At 34.5% G+C, this 19,137-nt stretch overlaps 3 protein-coding genes across 4 annotated transcripts; 1 reads left to right on the forward strand and 2 right to left on the reverse strand.

Annotated features, from left to right (window-relative positions):
• Nucleotides 1-4: 4 nt before the first annotated feature.
• Nucleotides 5-5,568, reverse strand: LOC132271713 (pentatricopeptide repeat-containing protein At4g21190). The gene is made up of 6 exons (XM_059773166.1): nucleotides 5,339-5,568; nucleotides 4,953-5,037; nucleotides 3,575-3,673; nucleotides 3,253-3,396; nucleotides 2,945-3,157; nucleotides 5-1,157 (listed from the first exon to the last, which is right to left on the reverse strand). The coding sequence occupies exons 1-6, from the start codon at nucleotides 5,467-5,469 to the stop codon at nucleotides 792-794; spliced, it is 1,038 nt and encodes a 345-aa protein (XP_059629149.1). The 5' UTR covers nucleotides 5,470-5,568; the 3' UTR covers nucleotides 5-791.
• A 2,016-nt stretch (nucleotides 5,569-7,584) lies between these two features.
• On the forward strand, nucleotides 7,585-17,024 carry LOC132271714 (uncharacterized protein At3g49140-like). 2 transcript variants are annotated; one of them, XM_059773167.1, is made up of 10 exons: nucleotides 7,587-7,801; nucleotides 8,076-8,289; nucleotides 9,400-9,502; nucleotides 9,658-9,725; nucleotides 11,586-11,756; nucleotides 11,849-11,962; nucleotides 12,191-12,532; nucleotides 13,277-13,429; nucleotides 16,236-16,331; nucleotides 16,772-17,024. In XM_059773167.1, the coding sequence occupies exons 1-10, from the start codon at nucleotides 7,698-7,700 to the stop codon at nucleotides 16,874-16,876; spliced, it is 1,470 nt and encodes a 489-aa protein (XP_059629150.1). In that variant the 5' UTR covers nucleotides 7,587-7,697; the 3' UTR covers nucleotides 16,877-17,024. The 2 variants fall into 2 exon arrangements, with proteins under 2 accessions (XP_059629151.1, XP_059629150.1); XM_059773168.1 differs by lacking the exon at nucleotides 11,586-11,756 and having other exon boundaries at nucleotides 7,585-7,801.
• Nucleotides 17,025-17,654: 630 nt separating this feature from the next.
• On the reverse strand, nucleotides 17,655-19,098 carry LOC132271717 (protein SAR DEFICIENT 4). The gene has a single exon (XM_059773178.1). The coding sequence runs from the start codon at nucleotides 19,052-19,054 to the stop codon at nucleotides 17,939-17,941; it is 1,116 nt and encodes a 371-aa protein (XP_059629161.1). The 5' UTR covers nucleotides 19,055-19,098; the 3' UTR covers nucleotides 17,655-17,938.
• Between the last annotated feature and the right edge of the window lie 39 nt (nucleotides 19,099-19,137).

Below are 19,137 nucleotides of genomic sequence, written 5' to 3' on the forward strand. Positions count from 1 at the left end.
TAAAAAAAAAAATGGAAGTAGCTTAAGAATTCAAAAATGATGATGTTACTGCAAATCCAAGGACAAGATAACTAATGTGTACTTTGTTTTTAACTGTATGGGTATTTATGTTTTCAATTCATGATTTTTGGAATGACTAGGTTTGTCAGCTAAGAAGAGATAATATAGAAACTGCTACTAGTACCAAGCTAACCAAAACTCTTAAAACTTTGAAAGGCTGCACGCACAAGGAATTAAATTTTGACTCTTTTGTTTTTTTGTTTGTTTGTTTGTTTTTATTTTTTTTTATTTTTTTTTATATATATTCTTTGGAGTAATTGAAATAGGAGATTAAACTAACAAGCTAGCACAGGACTAACACATGATATCTTCTGGGAGTGAAGCCAATTCAGTAAATGACTATTATGATTTATTATTTTTCTTCTGGTACCCAAAAGGAACCTCGGCACGAATTGTAGCCACCCAAAAAAAAAAAAAAGGGTAATAATAATAATAAATAAATAAATAAAAGTGGGGGTAATATGTGTTATCTTGCTTCAAGATGGACCTTGACTGTAGATCCCAGATGATTTCTATAATCACCAACCCCAGGACATCTCAACCATAAAATGTCCTGTTTTATCATTTCCCATTTTATCTGGAATAATATAAGTTATAACAAATCCCTACCCTTCAAAAAAATAAAATAATAAATAACAAATCCCAACCCAGAATCCATGAGGGTTTCCCCCATCCCAAACAGGAGAAAATTGATGACATTAGGAAATGATACATAAAGAATCTTTGGCTAGTTAAGAAAAGTTTAAAGGTACATCAAGTTCATCTGAACTTACTTCAGAATTATCATGTGGATTAGCTTCATCATCCAGTTCATCTGATTTTATTCTAGTATCCTTACTCATTCCACTGGAATTCTTGTTAGTTTCCTCATCAAACCCATCTTCGGCCTTGTCAGCATCATCGGGTTTATGAAGATGTTTTGATCTAATTTTAACACGCTTTCCTTTAATGTATCGGTATTCCCATTTCGATGGTGGATATTTCTTCTTCAATTTTTCGTATTTGTCCAACATACCCAGCTTCTGAAATACATCTCCAACATTTGAAACGATTGAAGTAGTTGGTCGAATGCCAAGTTCTTCCATGTCAGCAAATACCTATAAGAGAAAATAACCACGTTATGTCCCTAAATGCAGTGAAATTTAACTAATTGCCACAAGAACTTAAAATGTTAGAAGGAAAAAAAGATGATATGAATAGTGTCTAAGTTTGGGGTTATAAACAAAGATATAAAAAAAATCAAAGCAATCAAGGCAATGACCATTATCCGGTGAGGGCCCATTAATCGAGGGTGCTGGAAGAGATAGAGTTGTCAGATCTAACTTTTGGCATAATTTGCATGACATGACTGCCCTCAGTCTCAAACCAAATTTCTCATGCTTGTATATGAAGATTTCCCAGACTAATTCTTCAAAACTTGCAGCATCTGGGCTTGAATATGAAGATTTAGACCCTTGACTAATTCTTCAAAGGCCAATTTTCAGAAATTCTTCAAAACTTGCAGCATATGGACTGTGAAACGGAATTTTCAGGGCAATTTAACTAAATACTGGTAGCGCTTTTTCCAGTGAACATTATATCAACCAAGAAACACGCTTGAGTTGAATCCAAGAAGGGAGGGTGAGAGGCTCCAAAATTTGATTGCGAAACTATTTTGCCAACTATATGCTGCATGAGTATCAAAGCCAATTTGGGAGGGGCAGGAAGGAAGATTGTTAATTGTAAAGAACAGGATTTACAGATGTTGGACTAAATAAAGGTCATGAGATAATGTAGCATTTACAAAATAATAATTTTTATGACTTACAGGTATGAAAAATCAAGAAATTGCAAATTACTTCATGTATAGAAAGGCAAAAAAGAGCCAAATACTGCAACATTTTTAATACACAATCATCACTTCATACTGCATAAAGATTATGTTTATGTTCTCAAGTGTCACACATTAATCCAAGCAATTTTAGATTTTTTATGAAATTGACCTCGTTTCTGCACGAGCTTAGAAAGGCATAAAAAGAACCAAATACTTAATCTGGAATCTTATTATTATTTCTGATTTTTTCAAAATCAGCAGAGCTGAGTAAGCTTCCAAAGGCAGGAATCAAGAATTTATTAACAATAACTAATTAAATGGTACATTCACAAGCATAGAGCGTGAATCTCAGCCTATAATCTCTATGCAGTTGACATCAAATGTCTCTCATTTAGAAAAGTGGACACAACACCACACAAACAAAAAATTGCTACAGTCAGATCATATTGAACCCTAGAATATGTTTTACACACAATTTTTGGCATAATCTACAGAATAAGGCAAAAGCCAGTGTGCAGATATGAGTAAGAATAAACAACCTTGCACTTCCAAATCCCAAGGTACATAAATTTTGTACTACAGCTATTAAATATTAACACAGATTGTATATAGACTGCATCTGAGTGTACTTATATTTGACTAGAGAAAAACATCGAATCCATTTGATGGTTACATAATCTATCAAATTAGGATTTTTCCGTTTGTTAAGAAATATACACAAACAGCACTAGATATGTATATGCATGTATAAAAATATAGGTAGACATGCCCATGTAGGATGAGTATTCTACAAATATCAGTTCAATTGAATCATCCAAAGTCAATCTATCGCCACCAGATCCAAGGAAACCAGTTCAACTCAATAATCAAATCCGTTGATAGCTGTATTCTACTATAAAATCATCATGTCACTTCAAAGCAGGCAGGAACCAAAAAGTAGAGGGTCCACGGGTTAAATATCTAATGAGATTTTAAAAGGAGGGAAATAACAAGTAGATAGGAAATCACAATACATACAAATCATTTCTTATGATATCATAAAGTTCTTAAAAGATGAAATCGTCAAGGTACCTCAAACATCTTCTCATGCATTTCCCTGCGGTAGTAAATAGCAATCATTTTATCAAAAAACATGCGAGGTGTGCTCTCCAGATTCTCTGAAAATAACTTCATCCACAGCTCTTCAGCTTCATCAAGTCTTCCATCCTCCGCTAAAGCATTTAACAATATAAAATAGCTTCCCATTGTTGTTCCTTGACCTTTGCTTAACATCCATTTTGTTACCTACATCCCCATAGTAATCGGATTAATATGTAGATATCATTTCCGAGGAAACCCAACAGAAAAAAGGAACAAAAGGTTAGCTGAATAGATAATACCTGAATTATCCTCTTCCATTCTTTTTCAGTCTCAAGGAGCTTTATAGCTTTCTTCACTGTAATTAAGGGGAACTCTAACTCCCATGCAATGAAAGAATCAAGAGCCCCATATACTTCCTCTTTGACATTTGATAAATCCTTTACCTATAGAAGCACAGCCCCAACAAAAGCTATTAATTACAAAATATGAAACATAATCACAAGTTCAGGTTCACAGATTATTCCTGAAGTGCTCATCCCACAAGAAAAATTAGCATAACCATTCTAAAATATATCTAAGTTGTGAAAAAAAAGAAAAAAAAAAAAGAAAGAAAGAACTTACACATTGAGCAAACTTCACTGACTTGGAAATGGTCCCAATTCTCCTATTGGTTTTCCATACTCGAGGATATCTTGGTCGAGGACCTTTTGCAGCACATACCTGAGAACTACTAACAGTTAAAATGGTCCCATTTCTTCTTTGGGCAAAGAAAAGAATACTTTGGAGTCTTAAAGCAACCACTCAACATCAAGCTGCGCAAAAATCTACTATTCCTAAAAGCAAATTAATTTACTTGTAAGCCTGTATAATAATTTTATATTACCTAAATAGAAAAAGAATGTCTCTAAATACTTAATATCTCAGGAATTGCCTCTCTGAGAGTAGATAGAATGTGACGAGCCAAATCGCCCATTGGTAGAAGATATGATATTACTAAGTCCCTTGATAAAGAAAATTCGTGGTGAGTCTAGTGTCTTTGCTTACTTATATCCATTATAAGATCCCAAATTTTCATAACATGAGCCATGTCATTGACTAGACCTCTTAAAATATAAACATTCAAAAACCAAACGCTAAAGGCTGTGATTTTTAAAGTTGAAAGGTTTTCTGATCTCATGGTACCTGATAAGAACCAATTATTTCATCAATGGTCACTTATCACTACTAAAAAAACATACTCTGCGAATAATATAATATAGAAGCTAACAGTACACACAGTGCCTGGGAAACACACCTCCCAATATCAAGTGAATACCATAATATGAATCACATAGCTGATAACATGCAACTACAATAAGAACCATAGATCATATTTAAGGAGCTTAGTTGAAATGATCAATACTGTATCTAACAGAACATGGAACTTGATGATAATCATGTAACCAATGCCACTGCCAATGGTGAGAATCATGACTTAGTTGGTCAACAGCCCCTGAAACGCCTCTTCACACATCATGTTACCTGATGCATTACTTCAGATGATGGAATTAACACGGCTTAAAAATTGAAAGAAGGATATTCAATCGTCAACTTTGAAGGGAGTCAATAAAATGAAGAACTACAACATCCCCATTGACAATTGTTTTCAGAATGCGAATATGGCCAATCCACAACTCAACAAAGATGGAAGAACCAAATGCTAATAGCAGGAGACACATCCCCGACTGCATAATTGGCATGCTAAAGAGGGATTCAAATTTCCATAAATTGTTCGCCTTTTGATCGATGGGTTAACTTACAAAATGAATATGATTACATATGGCTTGGCCATTCTACTTCGGAATTATATAGGATCAAACTTGAGCACTTCATTTACCATCATTTTTCAATCAAATAAGGGATAATTAAATTAAAGTTGCATGTTTAACTGAGTATATAGTATTATTAATTGGCAACCCATAACTTAACAATTCTTGAACTATATACAATGAAAGCTCACCACAACGCTACTAATACTCCTGGAAAATTCAATCGACTCTAATCTTCTGGTAAAAATCGCTGCTGGGTACCTCAAACTAAGCATCCTGTAAATTTGTAAAAGAGAGACATTATAATTTTTGTATAAATATTTATGGAAAAAATAACTGGAAAATTCAACTGATAACCTAAAACAGCCTCTTCAAATCCTTTCATAATCCTCAAGAAAAATTCTATTGTAAAGTAATTGCAGTCAATATTGATTCTAAAACTTCTCAGTGACCAATATAGAAGGAATAACACAAAAATAACAAGAAATTTTGAGATTTTTGAGTTTTATCAAAATTTTCATAACAAGGAAATTAAAGAATAGAAATTGCGCTTGTAACGAGAGGCATGAAGTGTTACCAGTCGGCAGTTGGAGTTCGCCGGAGTAAGCTCGAAGCAGAGGGAAAAGTAGTGAGAGAAACAGATGAGAACGTTGTGAGACTAACCGTCAATGGTGGGGAGAGAGAGAGAGGTGTCGTCAACCGTGTCATTCACGAATGAATATTTTTATTTTCTGCGCTATCTCAGATTTTCCTTTTACCCCTCAGATTTTGCTTTCCCTTCTCCTCCCAAGATCTTCCCTATACCGCGGCCCCAAACAGGTGAAAATAAGAACAAAAAATTGTTTAGATTTTTTTTTTTTTTTTTTCCTATTTCTTTTTAATAAAGACGCAAAATTACCTATTAGTCGTAATTTTCAATTATAAGAATGAATAAGTCTTTAAAAAATTGTTATGACAACAACTTCATCCTACTTTTAATTAATATTTCCAATAAATTTCATAATTCCACTTATATTGGTTTAGGTTTTCTTCCAACATTGCCTTATATATATATATATATATATATATATATAGAAATATCATACTGTCAAACTCTTGTGTAAAAAAGTTCTAAGAAAATTTTATGCTATCTTGATATATTTTTTATTGTTTATTTATATATATATGTATATAACATAGTCAAATTTATATAAATTTACCTTTAATTCTTGAAATTACATTTTTGTTAAACAATACAACTAAAAAAAAAAAAAGTGAAGAATTTAAATAATTCATTAATTGTACATGAATACACCTCATCGAATAAACTTGTTGAGCTTTCTGGACTTGTTTTAATATTTGTTTTTTTATTACAATTGATTGAATTTAAATAACTCGTTAAATATTTTTAAAAGTTGTTAATTTTGTGGGAATCAGAACCATTATTATTGTAAATTAATACTAGTTAAAAAATCAGAGGTAAATGATATAGTTAGTATTATTACTATTGTAATAAGAAAAGAATATTTAAAGCATTTATAAGAAAGGACAATGTTAGGAAAAAACATTATTAATATATTTTGGAACGTAGTTGGAAATATTTTAAAAACTTTTAAAACTTATTTGTATTCAAATTCGAAATATAGGAGTAACTAGTACTAGTAACAAAAGTACCCATTCTCATAAATGTATTTTAATTTTTACAAATAATAATGTTATTTAATTTGAAAAAATAGGTTGAATAAATAGAGAAAGAGGAAACACATTCACATTAATTTCACAGTATACTATCTCAATAATGTTTATCCTTATTTCTTTTCAAATTGATTAGTTGGCCTCATTTTTGTTATAAATGTTGAGAAGCATTTTCTTTTTACCAATTGAATATGAGGTCAAAAAGAAAGGAATGACGTGGTTACGTAGAAACATATTTTATTAGTAAACTTTCTAAAATTTAAAATTACTTTGATTCTATACCATGAAATTTACTTTAAAAATGAATTTTTTTTTGAATTCGTTGGTTTTATGTGCATACCGCTAGACAATTAGGTCAGTGATATAATTTTTCTATCTGGACTATTAGGTTAATGGTATAACCTTTCAATTCGGCATGATTATGTTGGTACTTACTTATATAATAATAATAATAATAATAAAAATGATACATCTACCAAATTATGATATTATAACCTCTTACAAACATGTTTTCAATTCGAGGATACATTATTGCTAAAGTTTCATTGAGTCCTGGCATTAAGTTTCGAGTAAATTATACATACTTCTTCTATAATTTATTATAATTACAGAGATATCTCACGTAGTTTAGAAAATTACTTAAATTTCCTTTAAAAATGAAATTTACTTACATAGACCTCTTCTCGGTGACGGACTATCAAATGCACTAATAGATTTGTCTAATTTATTAAAAATCCCTCAAATTATTATAGTAAAGGACTATAATACCATTTATATGTGTGAGAGAGAGGAGATAGATGGAGGGTAATATGTGAATTTCAATTTATTTAGTATATGACATAAGTAAAATCCGTTATTGACTTGGGTTGACAGTAACAGAAAGGAGGTCTGTGTAGATTAGTTTCATTTTTAGAAAAGATTTGAATAATTTTTTAAAATATAAAAAAGATATCTGTAATTATGACAAACAATAAAAAGGTCCGTGTAATTTACCATTTAAGTTCTCTCAGTAATACCACTACAATTTTGGGCTGTAGTCCTAGCTTCTTGCAATCTATTATGTCCACTCATTTACTTGGCGAGACGTAGGGACTATGTAATGTTGAGTCACCGCAGAGAATAAATACCCCCAATAGCATATACCAGTACAATTCAGCAACTACGCCCCAGTCCCAATCGGATAACAAAATATAGGCGCATTGGCAATAACAAAACAAAGAACATTAGCACTTACAGATCTCCACAGCAACCAACGCACAAAAATGATGATGATCGAACCGCCCTCCGCCGTCCGATTCTCCGCCGGCGGATTCGACCCCACCTCCCGCCGCCGCCTCTCTCATTCCTCCAGCTTCTTCATCCCTTGGTACACACTACTTACTACTCCTCATTTCAATTACATCAAACAAACATCATTTTCGTTTGGCTGCCAGGAAAAATCCAGGAAAATACTAATATTAATAATAAAAAACTCAAAAGAACCTGCCTGTATCTCATGTTGTAATCCATTTCTAAATTCAGTTTCCTTTTATTTTTCATGCATTTTCTCAACAAACAACGAAAATTAATGTTCTGTTTTTGTGGGTTTGAGCTTGTTTATGGGATTATCAGTTACAATATTTGTTAAAATTGATTGACAGGAATAAGTTTCCGAGATTAAATGATGGGTCTTGCACGAGAAAGATCAATTTGATCAAAAGTAGGGTTAGAGCATCTGCGGATGAGCAGTCGGGTTCGTCTTTGGGGCCAAAGCCGTCGCGGTACCATCCATTTGAGGACATTTCGGATTCAGAAGCAGTGGAGGGTGAAGAGGCTAGACTCACCCCTGCAGAAACTACTAAGACCATCATTGAGGTATTGCTGCCATTTATACATTTTTAAGTAATTGAGAGTGATTTTAAGAAAGGAATTCTACTTGTCAATTGAACCTTTATTATGAAGTTCTTAGGGATCAAGCATTCATGTGAAGTGTGTTTAAGGAAGAATGAATTCTTTTGGTCTTAAATGAATGTCATAAACTCATTTATGAGCACTTGTTTGAATGTCCCTTTGGTTTTGAATTGACACCCTTTACTTTTTCTTTCCTACATAGTATCCCAAGGGAAAACTTTATCATCTTGAATGACATTTGAGAAACGGTAGCCCTAAGTCACATAAAGCGGGAGCGAGAGCGAGAGCAAATTCGAGAGCAGGAGCGTGAGAACGGCAGAATTAAGTCATAAATAGTGAGATTTTGAGCCAGACCGCGTGGAGCGTGAGAGCGAGAGTGCGCTCGAAGCGTAAGAGCGACACCCGTTGAGAAGGATAGCTACCGATCTCAAATGTTATGCCTAAAAATTTTGATTTTCACTTTTGAGAAAATTTAAAAATGACCGGAAGAATTGTACTGAAGTTCCTTAATTTTATTAATGGCTTCATTCACGATATACTTTTTTATGATGACATATAAATGGTAAACAGAATCATTTGAATTCAATGGACGTCCAAACAGGTCCTAAATGAGCTCAAAAGTGATGGTAAATATGATAAATTATTCTAGATGAATACATTCATAAAGTGATGGGACGCGTTCCCCTTTTGAATGCCTTTTTTTGAATTTGCTTAATTATAAAATTAATAAAAAAAAAAAAGATGAATAACTTCATAAGGCCTCTAGAAGGAGTTTCTTTTAAATCAAACAAAAAGAAAGTGCTACTTGCTATCTTGGGGATTTTACATTATCTAATTTGATTGATTCTTCCGGGAAAGTTAATGGAAAAAGGATATAATTACACAAGGGTTGAGTATAAGTAGTTATTTTTTTTGGAATGAGTTCACCTACTGAATTAATTTATAAAAGGGACATTGTTTGCCTGGCTGTCTTAATCATAATTAGTGGCATCTCTTCAGCTCCACATTTCTTTATCAATTGTGTGCCTGGCTATCTGCACATAGCTAATGCTGCTTCTAGCATGTCACTGTCAGGTAAACAGCAAAGCGACGCTAATGTTTTCAGGTTTTATTGATGATGAAGTTCATGAGAACATTTTCTGGCCAGATTTGCCTTTTGTAACTGATGAACATGGATGTAAGTTGGGTGTTTGATGTAGTCACTCTTATGTTTAGTCTTCATTTGTGGTCGGCGGCCTCCCGACACCCTATATTGGCGGGAGTAGCACTGGTTAATGACCTTTAGCCTTGTTTATTTTATTGAAGTATTCTTTGCTTTTGGTTTGTTTTCAGATATATACTTTCAGGTGAAAAATGACGAGGACGTTCTTCGAACCTTAGCATCTGAGGATAATTATGTGGTATGGAATGTGGACTTCTAGCAAACTCACTTATCCAATGTATGCACATAAGCATTCACACAACTGTGTTCATCTTAAGGTGGTGTGGATGATGCATAAAGACCTTTTCATTTTTATTATTTTAAGTTTTGGTTGTCATTTAACTCAAAACTGAGTTTAAATGCAACTTGAGGAACCTATTTCTTGTGTTTCTTTTAAATGAATCTTTTATCTTATTTAGCTCTAGTCAAGGCAATGCCTTTTATCATTGTCATATAGTCTTATTATTTTGTTGGACCTTCTATTCTGCCACTAAACCATATTTATATAAACAGCTATGGATGACTCTCTTTCTTCTTGTTGCGTTTGTTTTATTTTCAACTAATTGAAACTTGTGAGAATCACGAGATCAATTGGGGAAGGATAGTGGCAAATAGAGGAATTTAACGTTATTGAGGATTTCTTTATCTAACAAAATAAATAAGTAAATAAATAAAAATCAGTTCTTAGAATTAAATTAGCAACATGTTTTCTTTTTGATAAGTAACATGAGCAACTTTTAGGAAGTCAACGTACCATGGGAACAATTGGAGCTAAATTAGTTTCTATTTTTTTATTTTAACTGAAAGCACTTTCTTCACAGAACATTTGTTCAGGCGACTATTTTTGTTACATCACTCATCTGATATAGCTTCTATCTTTTGCTCAAATGCATGGGATGTGTATACTAGGATATTTGTCATCAATAGTATACTATTCTTTGGATAAACAGAAGGGACATGAAATTATAGCATTAAATATGTAAGAAAAGATGGGGATGGGTTGTGCTAACTCCTCATCGTGTTTGGATATTTACGGAAGGAAAAGTATATTTACGGAAGGAAAAGTAAGGAAAGCATACTGGTAATCCTTCACTTTGTTTTGGAAAGATTATGAAGGAAAAGGAAAGGAAATGGATGTTTTATCATGTGCTTAGAAAGGGCCATAAGGGCTAGTCACTAAGTTCCTTCTCCTTTCCCCCAAAATCCTTCGATTTATACACTTTTAGGAGGATAGTGAAAACAGTGTTAAGAGTGGTTAAGCAATCTCTCTTTATCCCTACTTTTCTATATATATATATATATAGATAAATTCTTTATCCCTCCTTTTCATATTTTCCTTCCCCATTTTAAAACCAAACATGAGTTATGTTATCCCTCCATTTATTTTTGTTTCTTTACCTTCCAATTCCTTTAATTTTAACAAAGCCTTAGATTCTTATGCTTTGTAAACACATGTATCATAAATACTTGTAAAGCAAATTACATTTTGTTAAATAACTTAATTATTTGTTTATTGAATTAGTTTACTGGTGAATCTCTCTCTCCCTCCCCCCCCATCTCTCTGCACATCTCTCTCTTTCTCTCCACATGTCTTCTGTGATCTATCTTTACTAAATTATGACATGCTAATACTGTGTTTAGATTATATATATAAATGTTAGTGACCTAATTTAATAATTAATATATATATATATATATATATATATATATATATGAACTCCTATTCTTTTTCCTATGTTTCTCAAAAACTTGCATTAGACTTGGTTTATTCTACTTTTTTTTTTTGGTTTTATTTTTGCTTAGCCAAATGATTGTCACTGAAAGTATTGAGACATACAAGTTCCTTGCCTGATGAACACAACACCCACCTCCCCTTCCTGTGCACCAACATCATGGGCATGCTTATCTTTGATCTATTGTTTCTTATCGAAAAATAATTTAGGAAACTATAAAATCAATGAAAAACACTTTTCCTGTTAGTAATTTATAATAGACAACAAGGTGCATCTGAACATCCCTTAGCTGTTTGGGAGGCTTACTTGTTTTCAACACCATGCAGCAAGTCATAATAGGCCTGGATACTTCAGAAATGATTAGTGAGATGGAGTTATTAGGTCAATCAGGGATTGATTTTGGTATAGAGGATATTGACGATGAAGATAGTGGTTCTGACAATGACAATGATGAGGACGACGATAATGAAAGCGATGAGGATGACAATTATGAAACGGTGGCAACTTTTTGTTTTAGTTCTTGTACTTTTCTCGTTTGAGACTTAAACTAAATGCCATTACTCATTTTAATTTATATGCCTACGTATAGGACTGGGTTTCCATTCTTGATGATGAGGGAGCTGATGAAGCACTTGGGGACTGGGCAAAATTGGAGACCATGCGTGCTTCTCATCCAATGTATTTTGCCAAAAAGGTGGCTGAGGTAACTGTCCTTAGTATTATTTTTTTACTATGATGGAGTAAAAAGAAAGTGTTATTTTCATACTATGATGGCGTAAAAAATAAATTCTTAAAGGGATTATTGAGTTCCAGCTGTTTACCATTACACAAGTAATGTACAAATCTCACCATTCTTTTTGATACTCATTTCTTCTTTGTGCCAGTTTTCTTTCTACTATTCTATTTATTGGGTGAACTTGTTCAATCACAGGTTGTGTCAGACGATCCAATAGATTTTATGGACCAGCCTCCTGCTGGTCTTGCTATTCAAGGCGTTTTAAGACCTGCCTTTATTGAAGAAGACTCTGTCATCCAGAAACATATATCTGATCAACAGTCTAGTGATTGTGACACAACTCAGGTTGGGGAAATTGTACAAGACAAAGTGGAATACTTTGGCATTATTAATGGCCAAATACATGAGCTAGGGCCATCTGAAAATAGCGCAAATCGGGCAGAGGATTCAGAGAAGGACGAAAGCCTGCAAAGTGGAACTTCATTCTACAAGCTAGAGATGATTAAGATTCAGTTGATTTCTGCGCATGGACATCAGGTACATCTTGAGGTTCATTGGGGCATCTTAGATAGATAGACCACTTGTCAGCTTCTTTTGGACCTTGGCACATTTTGTTATTATGAATATTCATAAGAGCCTTGGACATTCTGGCTCAATGACAAAAGCACAGATGCTATTCAGAAATCTCAGAAACCAAGTAGAGATTCTTTGTGCCGTAATTGAAATATGCTTTCTTATAGCCTATCTTGGACATTCAAGTGTAACATCTATGCACTCTGCTACTGTTGAATGTAACGGTCCACCTGTCTAGCAAATTAATCGAGTGAAGTTTCATGCAGCATCATTTACATGATGCTTCAGATAATAAATTTGCACCTTCTGTCATGAGCATTCTTTAGTATATTCTATATCAACCAGTTGGCCTGAGAAATATACCTTTAAACAACTGAGAATATGTGGAGATGTGAAATAAATACTGAATCCATACCCTATTGCACTCTAGCAATTTTGCCCATATATTTTATATATCGATTGATTGTGTTTTAGAATAGATGCTTATTACCTCATTTTATACCATTTCTTGTTTCTCTGCCTAGGAAAAAAAAAAAAAGAAAAGAAAGAAAGAAAAGAAAAACTTTACTTTTCTGCAATAAGATTCTCGTTTTATTTGTTTTGCTCAGTGATGAAGGCACCCACAGGGGTTGGGTGGGTGTAGGTGTCAATTACCTTTTCTGACCAACAAAGGAAAATAAAAATGTTCTTTGTTCAACTTCTTCTCAGACTCTGGTTGAGGTAGAAGATTTTGGGAAAGCTCGGCCTGATGCTATTGCGCATTCAGCTGCCAAAATTATATCTCGTCTTAAAGCTGGTGGAGAAAAGACCATGCAGGCCCTCAAATCAATCTGTTGGAGATGCAAGGGTATTCAAGTGGAGGTAACATGCTTGAGCTTGTCAATTAAAATTTTTAAATGATATGTAATTGTAGCCAAGTTATTGATGTTGTTAGATATATGTGTAATGTGTTGGCAAATTCCTACTCAAAACGTGTCTTGTAATGTGTCAAAGTGTCTTGAGTTGGTTTACATTCATTGAAGACAAGGCAGACACAAAATTGCAAAGAACAAGGCAGGAGAGATGCATCCTCAATCACGAATCTAGGCCAAAGTTAAATTGACCTTAGAAGGACCTAAATTGACCTAGATTGATCTTGGTAAGACTCGTAAAGTTATTTCAAATTTGTTTTTGAAAAACGGCATTTCAAAGTTATCGTTTTACACATTTTTCAAAATTATTTTTTTAAACTGGATAACAGTGTTTAATGATTCAATGCTTGATCAATCTAACGTCTCCCTATACCCATCAATTGAATGGTCGACCAACGAGATTTTGCAATTGTTATTCATTTATTTATTTTTGAGAACCAGTATGTCTCGATCTAAGCGTTGATGGATTGTCAGTCAAGTGGAGTTTGATTGAAAGGTTGATCAATCAAACCCAATGGTTTTTTATTTTGGAAACTCTCCCAAAATGAAATTTTTCATGGACTCTACCTACTTAAATGTTGGGTTGCCTATATTAGCTATAAATATGGGTTATAGTCAATCTAGGTATGGTTTTGAAGTCTCTAATCATCTTGAGAGAGAGAGAGAGAGAGAGAATCCTTGAGAGAGAAGGAGAATTCCCAATTGACTCAGTTTAGGGTGTCCTTAGAAAACAATATATGAAATTGAGTGTTCATTAAGGAGGAATTCAACAATCTGATGCAATTCAACCGATCAATTGTCAAAGCAGAAAGCGCGAATAATCACTGGAGAAGCGGATTCATGAGGAACAAAGTTTGTTAACGAGCGGGCGGATGGCTTGGAGACTGTTTGGGAAAGTTTGGCATCAGTTAATTCCAAGAGGTAACTAGGGGTTCTAGGGTGAGGGAACCATTAACATAGTTGTAATATCTTACTCGTATAGGGGATTGTGCCATGCTGGATTAGGTCCTGTGGTTTTTTTTTATTTGAGTTTTCCACGTATCGTGTGCGCTCTTCTCTACTTTACTTTCTATATGGGATAAATACAGAAAACACCTCTAAAGTATATTCCGCGTAGCACTTTTACCCCCTATTTGAAAAATTAAGCAAAAAACACCCCTAATCTTTTCACATTGTGCAAAAATACCCCCTGTGACATAAATTAGTGTTGTAATACCCGTTTTGCCCTCTTACTCTTCCGAAAATGCCCAAGGGGGTATATATGCTGCTAATCTTATTTCATAGTATAGGAGTGTTATGTGCACATTACCTTATATACATATTTTTTTTGAAACTTTTTTCTCTATATATATCTCTTAACATTTTTTTTTAAAACTTTAAGAATTTGTAGAACAAGGATTTGAATTTTTTGAAATTCCAATTTACTCTTTTCTACTAAATTTTTTTTTTCTTTATTTTAATTTTTTTCGTACCAGCACTATTTAAAAAAAAAAAGAAAAAAAATCCCAATATCAGTGTGCACTGGTTTTCGGAGTTTGGAAAAATTTTGTTTTCTTTAGTTTACACTTTATTTTTGTTTTCTATTTTCTATTTTCTATTTTTATCTTTACTTTTCTTTTATACTTTTATTTTTATTTTATATTTTTATCTTTACTTGTCCATTGTCGGCGCCCCTCCAATAGTGTCATTTTCGGTCATTTTATAAAATGAATTATTTTTATATATTTTATAAAATGGTTCAGTAAGGGTAATTTAGTAAACTTAGGGTTTAAATTTGTCAGGGGACCTATTTGCACCAGATTGAAACTTTAGGGGTGTTTTTTGCATGAGAGGGGCATCTTCTAATAGTGTCCTTTTCGGTCATTTTACAAAATAATTTATTTTTATACATTTTACAAAATGTTTCAGTAAGGGTAATTTAGTCAACTTAGGGTTTAAATTTGTCAGAGGGACCTATTTGCACCAAATTGAAACTTTAGGAGTGTTTTTTACACGTGTGGGGTGTGATATGCACTGTAACCATACTTTAGGGGTGTTTTCTACACTTGACCCCTTTCTATATATGCATAATTGTGATTTATGAAAAATTGAAATCTACAGATATAAACCATAATTCAAAAATCAATCGTCGCAACAAAGCAACTGAATTTCAAATAAAAATTAACATAAATTCAAAAAGTTAGTCAAGTTCACAATATTATCTACCTATTCATCGGCATCTAGGTCCAAGTCGTTGCTCGTACTCTTAACGTATTAAAATGGTCTCACATTCTTATCAAATGCAGATAATGAAAAAAGTTAGGTTTTGCTACTGTTATTTGGAAATTAACACCTCCTGTGTGTATATATATATATATATGGTCAAGCTGTCTTTCTTTTTTTCTTTTTTTATTATTATTATTTTTTATTTGGCAGTTGATAGGATTTGGAAAGATGTCACAGCTCCATGGTGATGACGATTTACCACCGGGAGAAGTGAACCGTTGTTGAACTTTTTCAACACTCATCTCTTTTTTATACTCTAATTTTGTGCAAAATAATTTGAGACATTGTAAATGCAACTTTTGAAATTTCGTGTTCAGAAAGAGATATTAGTTCTTTGATATTATAATAATTGTGGAATTACATGAACTCAAGGAAAGTTCATACAACACTAAAAACTTTATTTTGATTGCCAAATGTTTGAGTGAGCTTCTTTGATAGAAATTGATATGCCATATGCCCATATGTCTAACCTTTATGGTAATTTATGACAGGACGCGACACTCATTGGTATAGATACCCTGGGTTTTGACTTGAGAGTTTGCTCTGGAACACAAGTTCAGACGTTGAGGTTTGCATTTAAAAAGCGGGTATTAGTTTATCCCTCACCTCATGTTTCCTTAAAAACTTCCAAATTTGTCATATAATTCTGCATGCATGTTCCGCACACCTTTTACCGTCTAGAATTGATAATAAGTTTGTGATTTTAGAGGTGGCAGACACAAAACTGCAATGCAACCAACATGAAATCTGCATTAGCATACAGACTGTTAAATAAAAGTATGATAGGAAGGAAACATTAGATGCCAACAAACTAGGGGGAACTATTTGTATGCAATGTTAACAAAAGCCACAAAAAAATTAAAAGCAAAAGTATCCTTTCTTATTTATTTATTTTTTTCTGGTCATTTTTTATTTATTTTTGGGTTCTTTTTTCAGTGTTAGAAACAATTGAATGTTAGATGCCCAAGCATAAGAATGACCTATAGATGATAATTTTCTTCTTCCTTCTGAACTGTTTTATTTGCAGGCCTCTTCAGTGTATAGTGCGGAGAAACAATTGAATGATATATTGTTCCCAAGGATCCAACACAGACCGGAAAAAAAGAAGGAAGCTCAACAAACAGAATTGTGATGATGTTGAGTACCAAATTGTTGTTTATAATTCTGTATGTTCTGTAGGCTGAGAGCTCGATAAAGCAGTTTTTTTTTTTTGGTTCAGTTCCGGCTTATGTATTTGTTCAATTCAAAATAACCATAATGAAAGTCCATTGCTTTGCCCTTTCTTTTGTTAACCTTTGACTCAAACTACAGACCATGATCCCATGTGTTTATGCTAGTCTGGTTGGTTGGGAGGTATATATTGGCACCTCTTCTGAGGTGGATTGAACTATTTGACTAAGAATCTGACATTATTAAGGAAAAAAATTGATACCAAACTATGACTAAGGAACAGATGGAATTTCATCCACCCTAATGAAAAGAGTGACCCTTGTACATGCAATGTCTTTCCCAAATTGTAGCATTGTGCATCTAATGTATATATGAATAATACTTACATCTTTATCTGTAAGGAGGAATTTCCTCCGCGCAGTTGATAACAATTTGACTAAGGAACTTTCCTCCTTACAGTTGATGTATCAATTTGACTTAACTTTAAAAAGTTGGTTATTATTTTTTTCTTTTTCAATTTATTTTTAATATTAAAAAAGTACACGCGAGGAAGAGATTTCTTAATCTTTTCGGCGAGTTTACAACGAATAGGTAAACCATGATAAGGAGATTTTTACATCTATAATCGTCTAAGTCCGTTACATTTCAACAAGGATTTTTCTTCACCAGGCATAGTTATATTTATCAAACAATAGCTAGGATGGAACATCTTCACCTTGCATGATTATTCCATTGGTTCAAAAATTTCACCCTCCATTGGACGATGTATACATATACATATAACATGATATAATATGTCAAATTGATGATGTCATAAAGGCATATATGCAAAAAAAAGGCCATGATTCTGATCATTATTCTACAACACGAGAACATCAACACAAAATCATACATGATTTCGTTCATAACAAAAAGTTTGATCAATATTTCTACAAAATTCTCAGAATCTGATAATTATTCTACTCCACAAAGTTCCAATATAAGCAGAACATGGACAACTTGCCAACAGCAATAGATTAGCTGATTAATGAGACTGATCATTCTTCATGTAAGTCTCATACACCAATTGAGCACTAACAACATCAACCACGGCAGAACCAACAGATTTAAACACAGTGATCTCCGAATCCTCCCTCCTCCCAACCTTCTCTCCCCTGATCAATTCCACCAAACACCCCCCAATCTCCTCCCTCGAAATCACACCCCTCTCAAACGCCCCCACCAGCTCGCCGGCCTCCTCCATCGCCGCCGCGTTATCAACAAACACTCTCCCCCTCCTAATCGCCTCGTCATCACACTCCCTCATCGAATGCTGAAACGACCCAACCAAATCCAAATGCGTCCCCGCCTTCAAATCAGCTCCGTTCACCAGGGGCGTCTCCGAATTGGTGGCGCAGCTCACTATATCCGCCGCGCCCACCACCTCCTCCAAACACCCATTACTCTCGAAACACAAACCTTTCAATTGATCATCACTAGACATGGTTTGGGCCAATTTTCTAGCCTTGTCGAGCGTTCGATTCCAGATGATCACTTTCTTGATAGTGGGTATTGCTGTGAGATGGGCCCGGATTAGATGTGGGGCTAATGAGCCAGCACCGATCATGAGGAGGGTTTGTGATTCGGGACGGGCCAAGTACATTGATGCTAGGGCGGAGACGCAGGAGGTTCGATGGAGGGTCAGTTCTGTGCCGTCCATGGAGGCTAGGGGTTGGCCGGTGAGGGAGTTGAAGAGGGCGTAGGTGGCGTGGACGGCGGGGAGGTTGAGGGTGGAGTTGTGGGGGTGGTGTGTGACGAGTTTGACGCCGATGTAAGGGAGGGAAGAGGAGAGAGACCAGGAGGGCATGAGGAGGAGAGAGGAGGAAGGGCTTGTTTGGTGGGATTGGCGGATTGGGGATTGGATGGTGGATGAGGCGGAGGGGAGAGACGTTTGGAGGTGGTGGATTAGGGTTTTGTAGGAGAGGAGTGAGCGGAGAGTGGGTGTGTCGATGAATATTGGTGGTGTCATGGCGGCGGCGTTATTGGGTGTTGTGTGGGCTGATGGGTCTTCTCTGGTTGCCATTGGTGAGTGCTCGAAAGCCTGAGGAGAAATGGAAAAATGCATGTGGAAATCTGAAAGGTTTGACTGACTTCCGTGCATGGGTGTGACTTGACTCCGGAGCCGGGTCAAGTCGGAGCCCACACTGATCCTTCAGTATTCAGAGACTTGAAATTATAGTTTGA

This window comes from Cornus florida, unplaced genomic scaffold (genome assembly GCF_030987335.1).
Source record: "Cornus florida cultivar Cherokee Brave unplaced genomic scaffold, ASM3098733v1 CherokeeBrave_3.0.0_Hap2_Chr08, whole genome shotgun sequence".
Lineage (NCBI taxonomy): Eukaryota > Viridiplantae > Streptophyta > Magnoliopsida > Cornales > Cornaceae > Cornus > Cornus florida.

What these genes read in the sequence shown, in the direction of transcription:
- LOC132271714 (XM_059773167.1), top strand. Translation starts at nt 7,698, where the DNA reads ATGATGATGATCGAACCGCCCTCCGCCGTCCGATTCTCCGCCGGCGGA. An exon ending in AGGATGACAATTATGAAACG is followed by an intron (nt 11,757 to 11,848) that starts GTGGCAACTTTT and finishes GCCTACGTATAG; the next exon opens with GACTGGGTTTCCATTCTTGA. An exon ending in GCAAGGGTATTCAAGTGGAG is followed by an intron (nt 13,430 to 16,235) that starts GTAACATGCTTG and finishes AATTTATGACAG; the next exon opens with GACGCGACACTCATTGGTAT.
- LOC132271717 (XM_059773178.1), bottom strand. Translation starts at nt 19,054, where the DNA reads ATGCACGGAAGTCAGTCAAACCTTTCAGATTTCCACATGCATTTTTCC.
- LOC132271713 (XM_059773166.1), bottom strand. Translation starts at nt 5,469, where the DNA reads ATGACACGGTTGACGACACCTCTCTCTCTCTCCCCACCATTGACGGTT. An exon ending in GGAGTATTAGTAGCGTTGTG is followed by an intron (nt 3,674 to 4,952) that starts GTGAGCTTTCAT and finishes AGTAGTTCTCAG; the next exon opens with GTATGTGCTGCAAAAGGTCC. An exon ending in AATGGAAGAGGATAATTCAG is followed by an intron (nt 3,158 to 3,252) that starts GTATTATCTATT and finishes ATGGGGATGTAG; the next exon opens with GTAACAAAATGGATGTTAAG.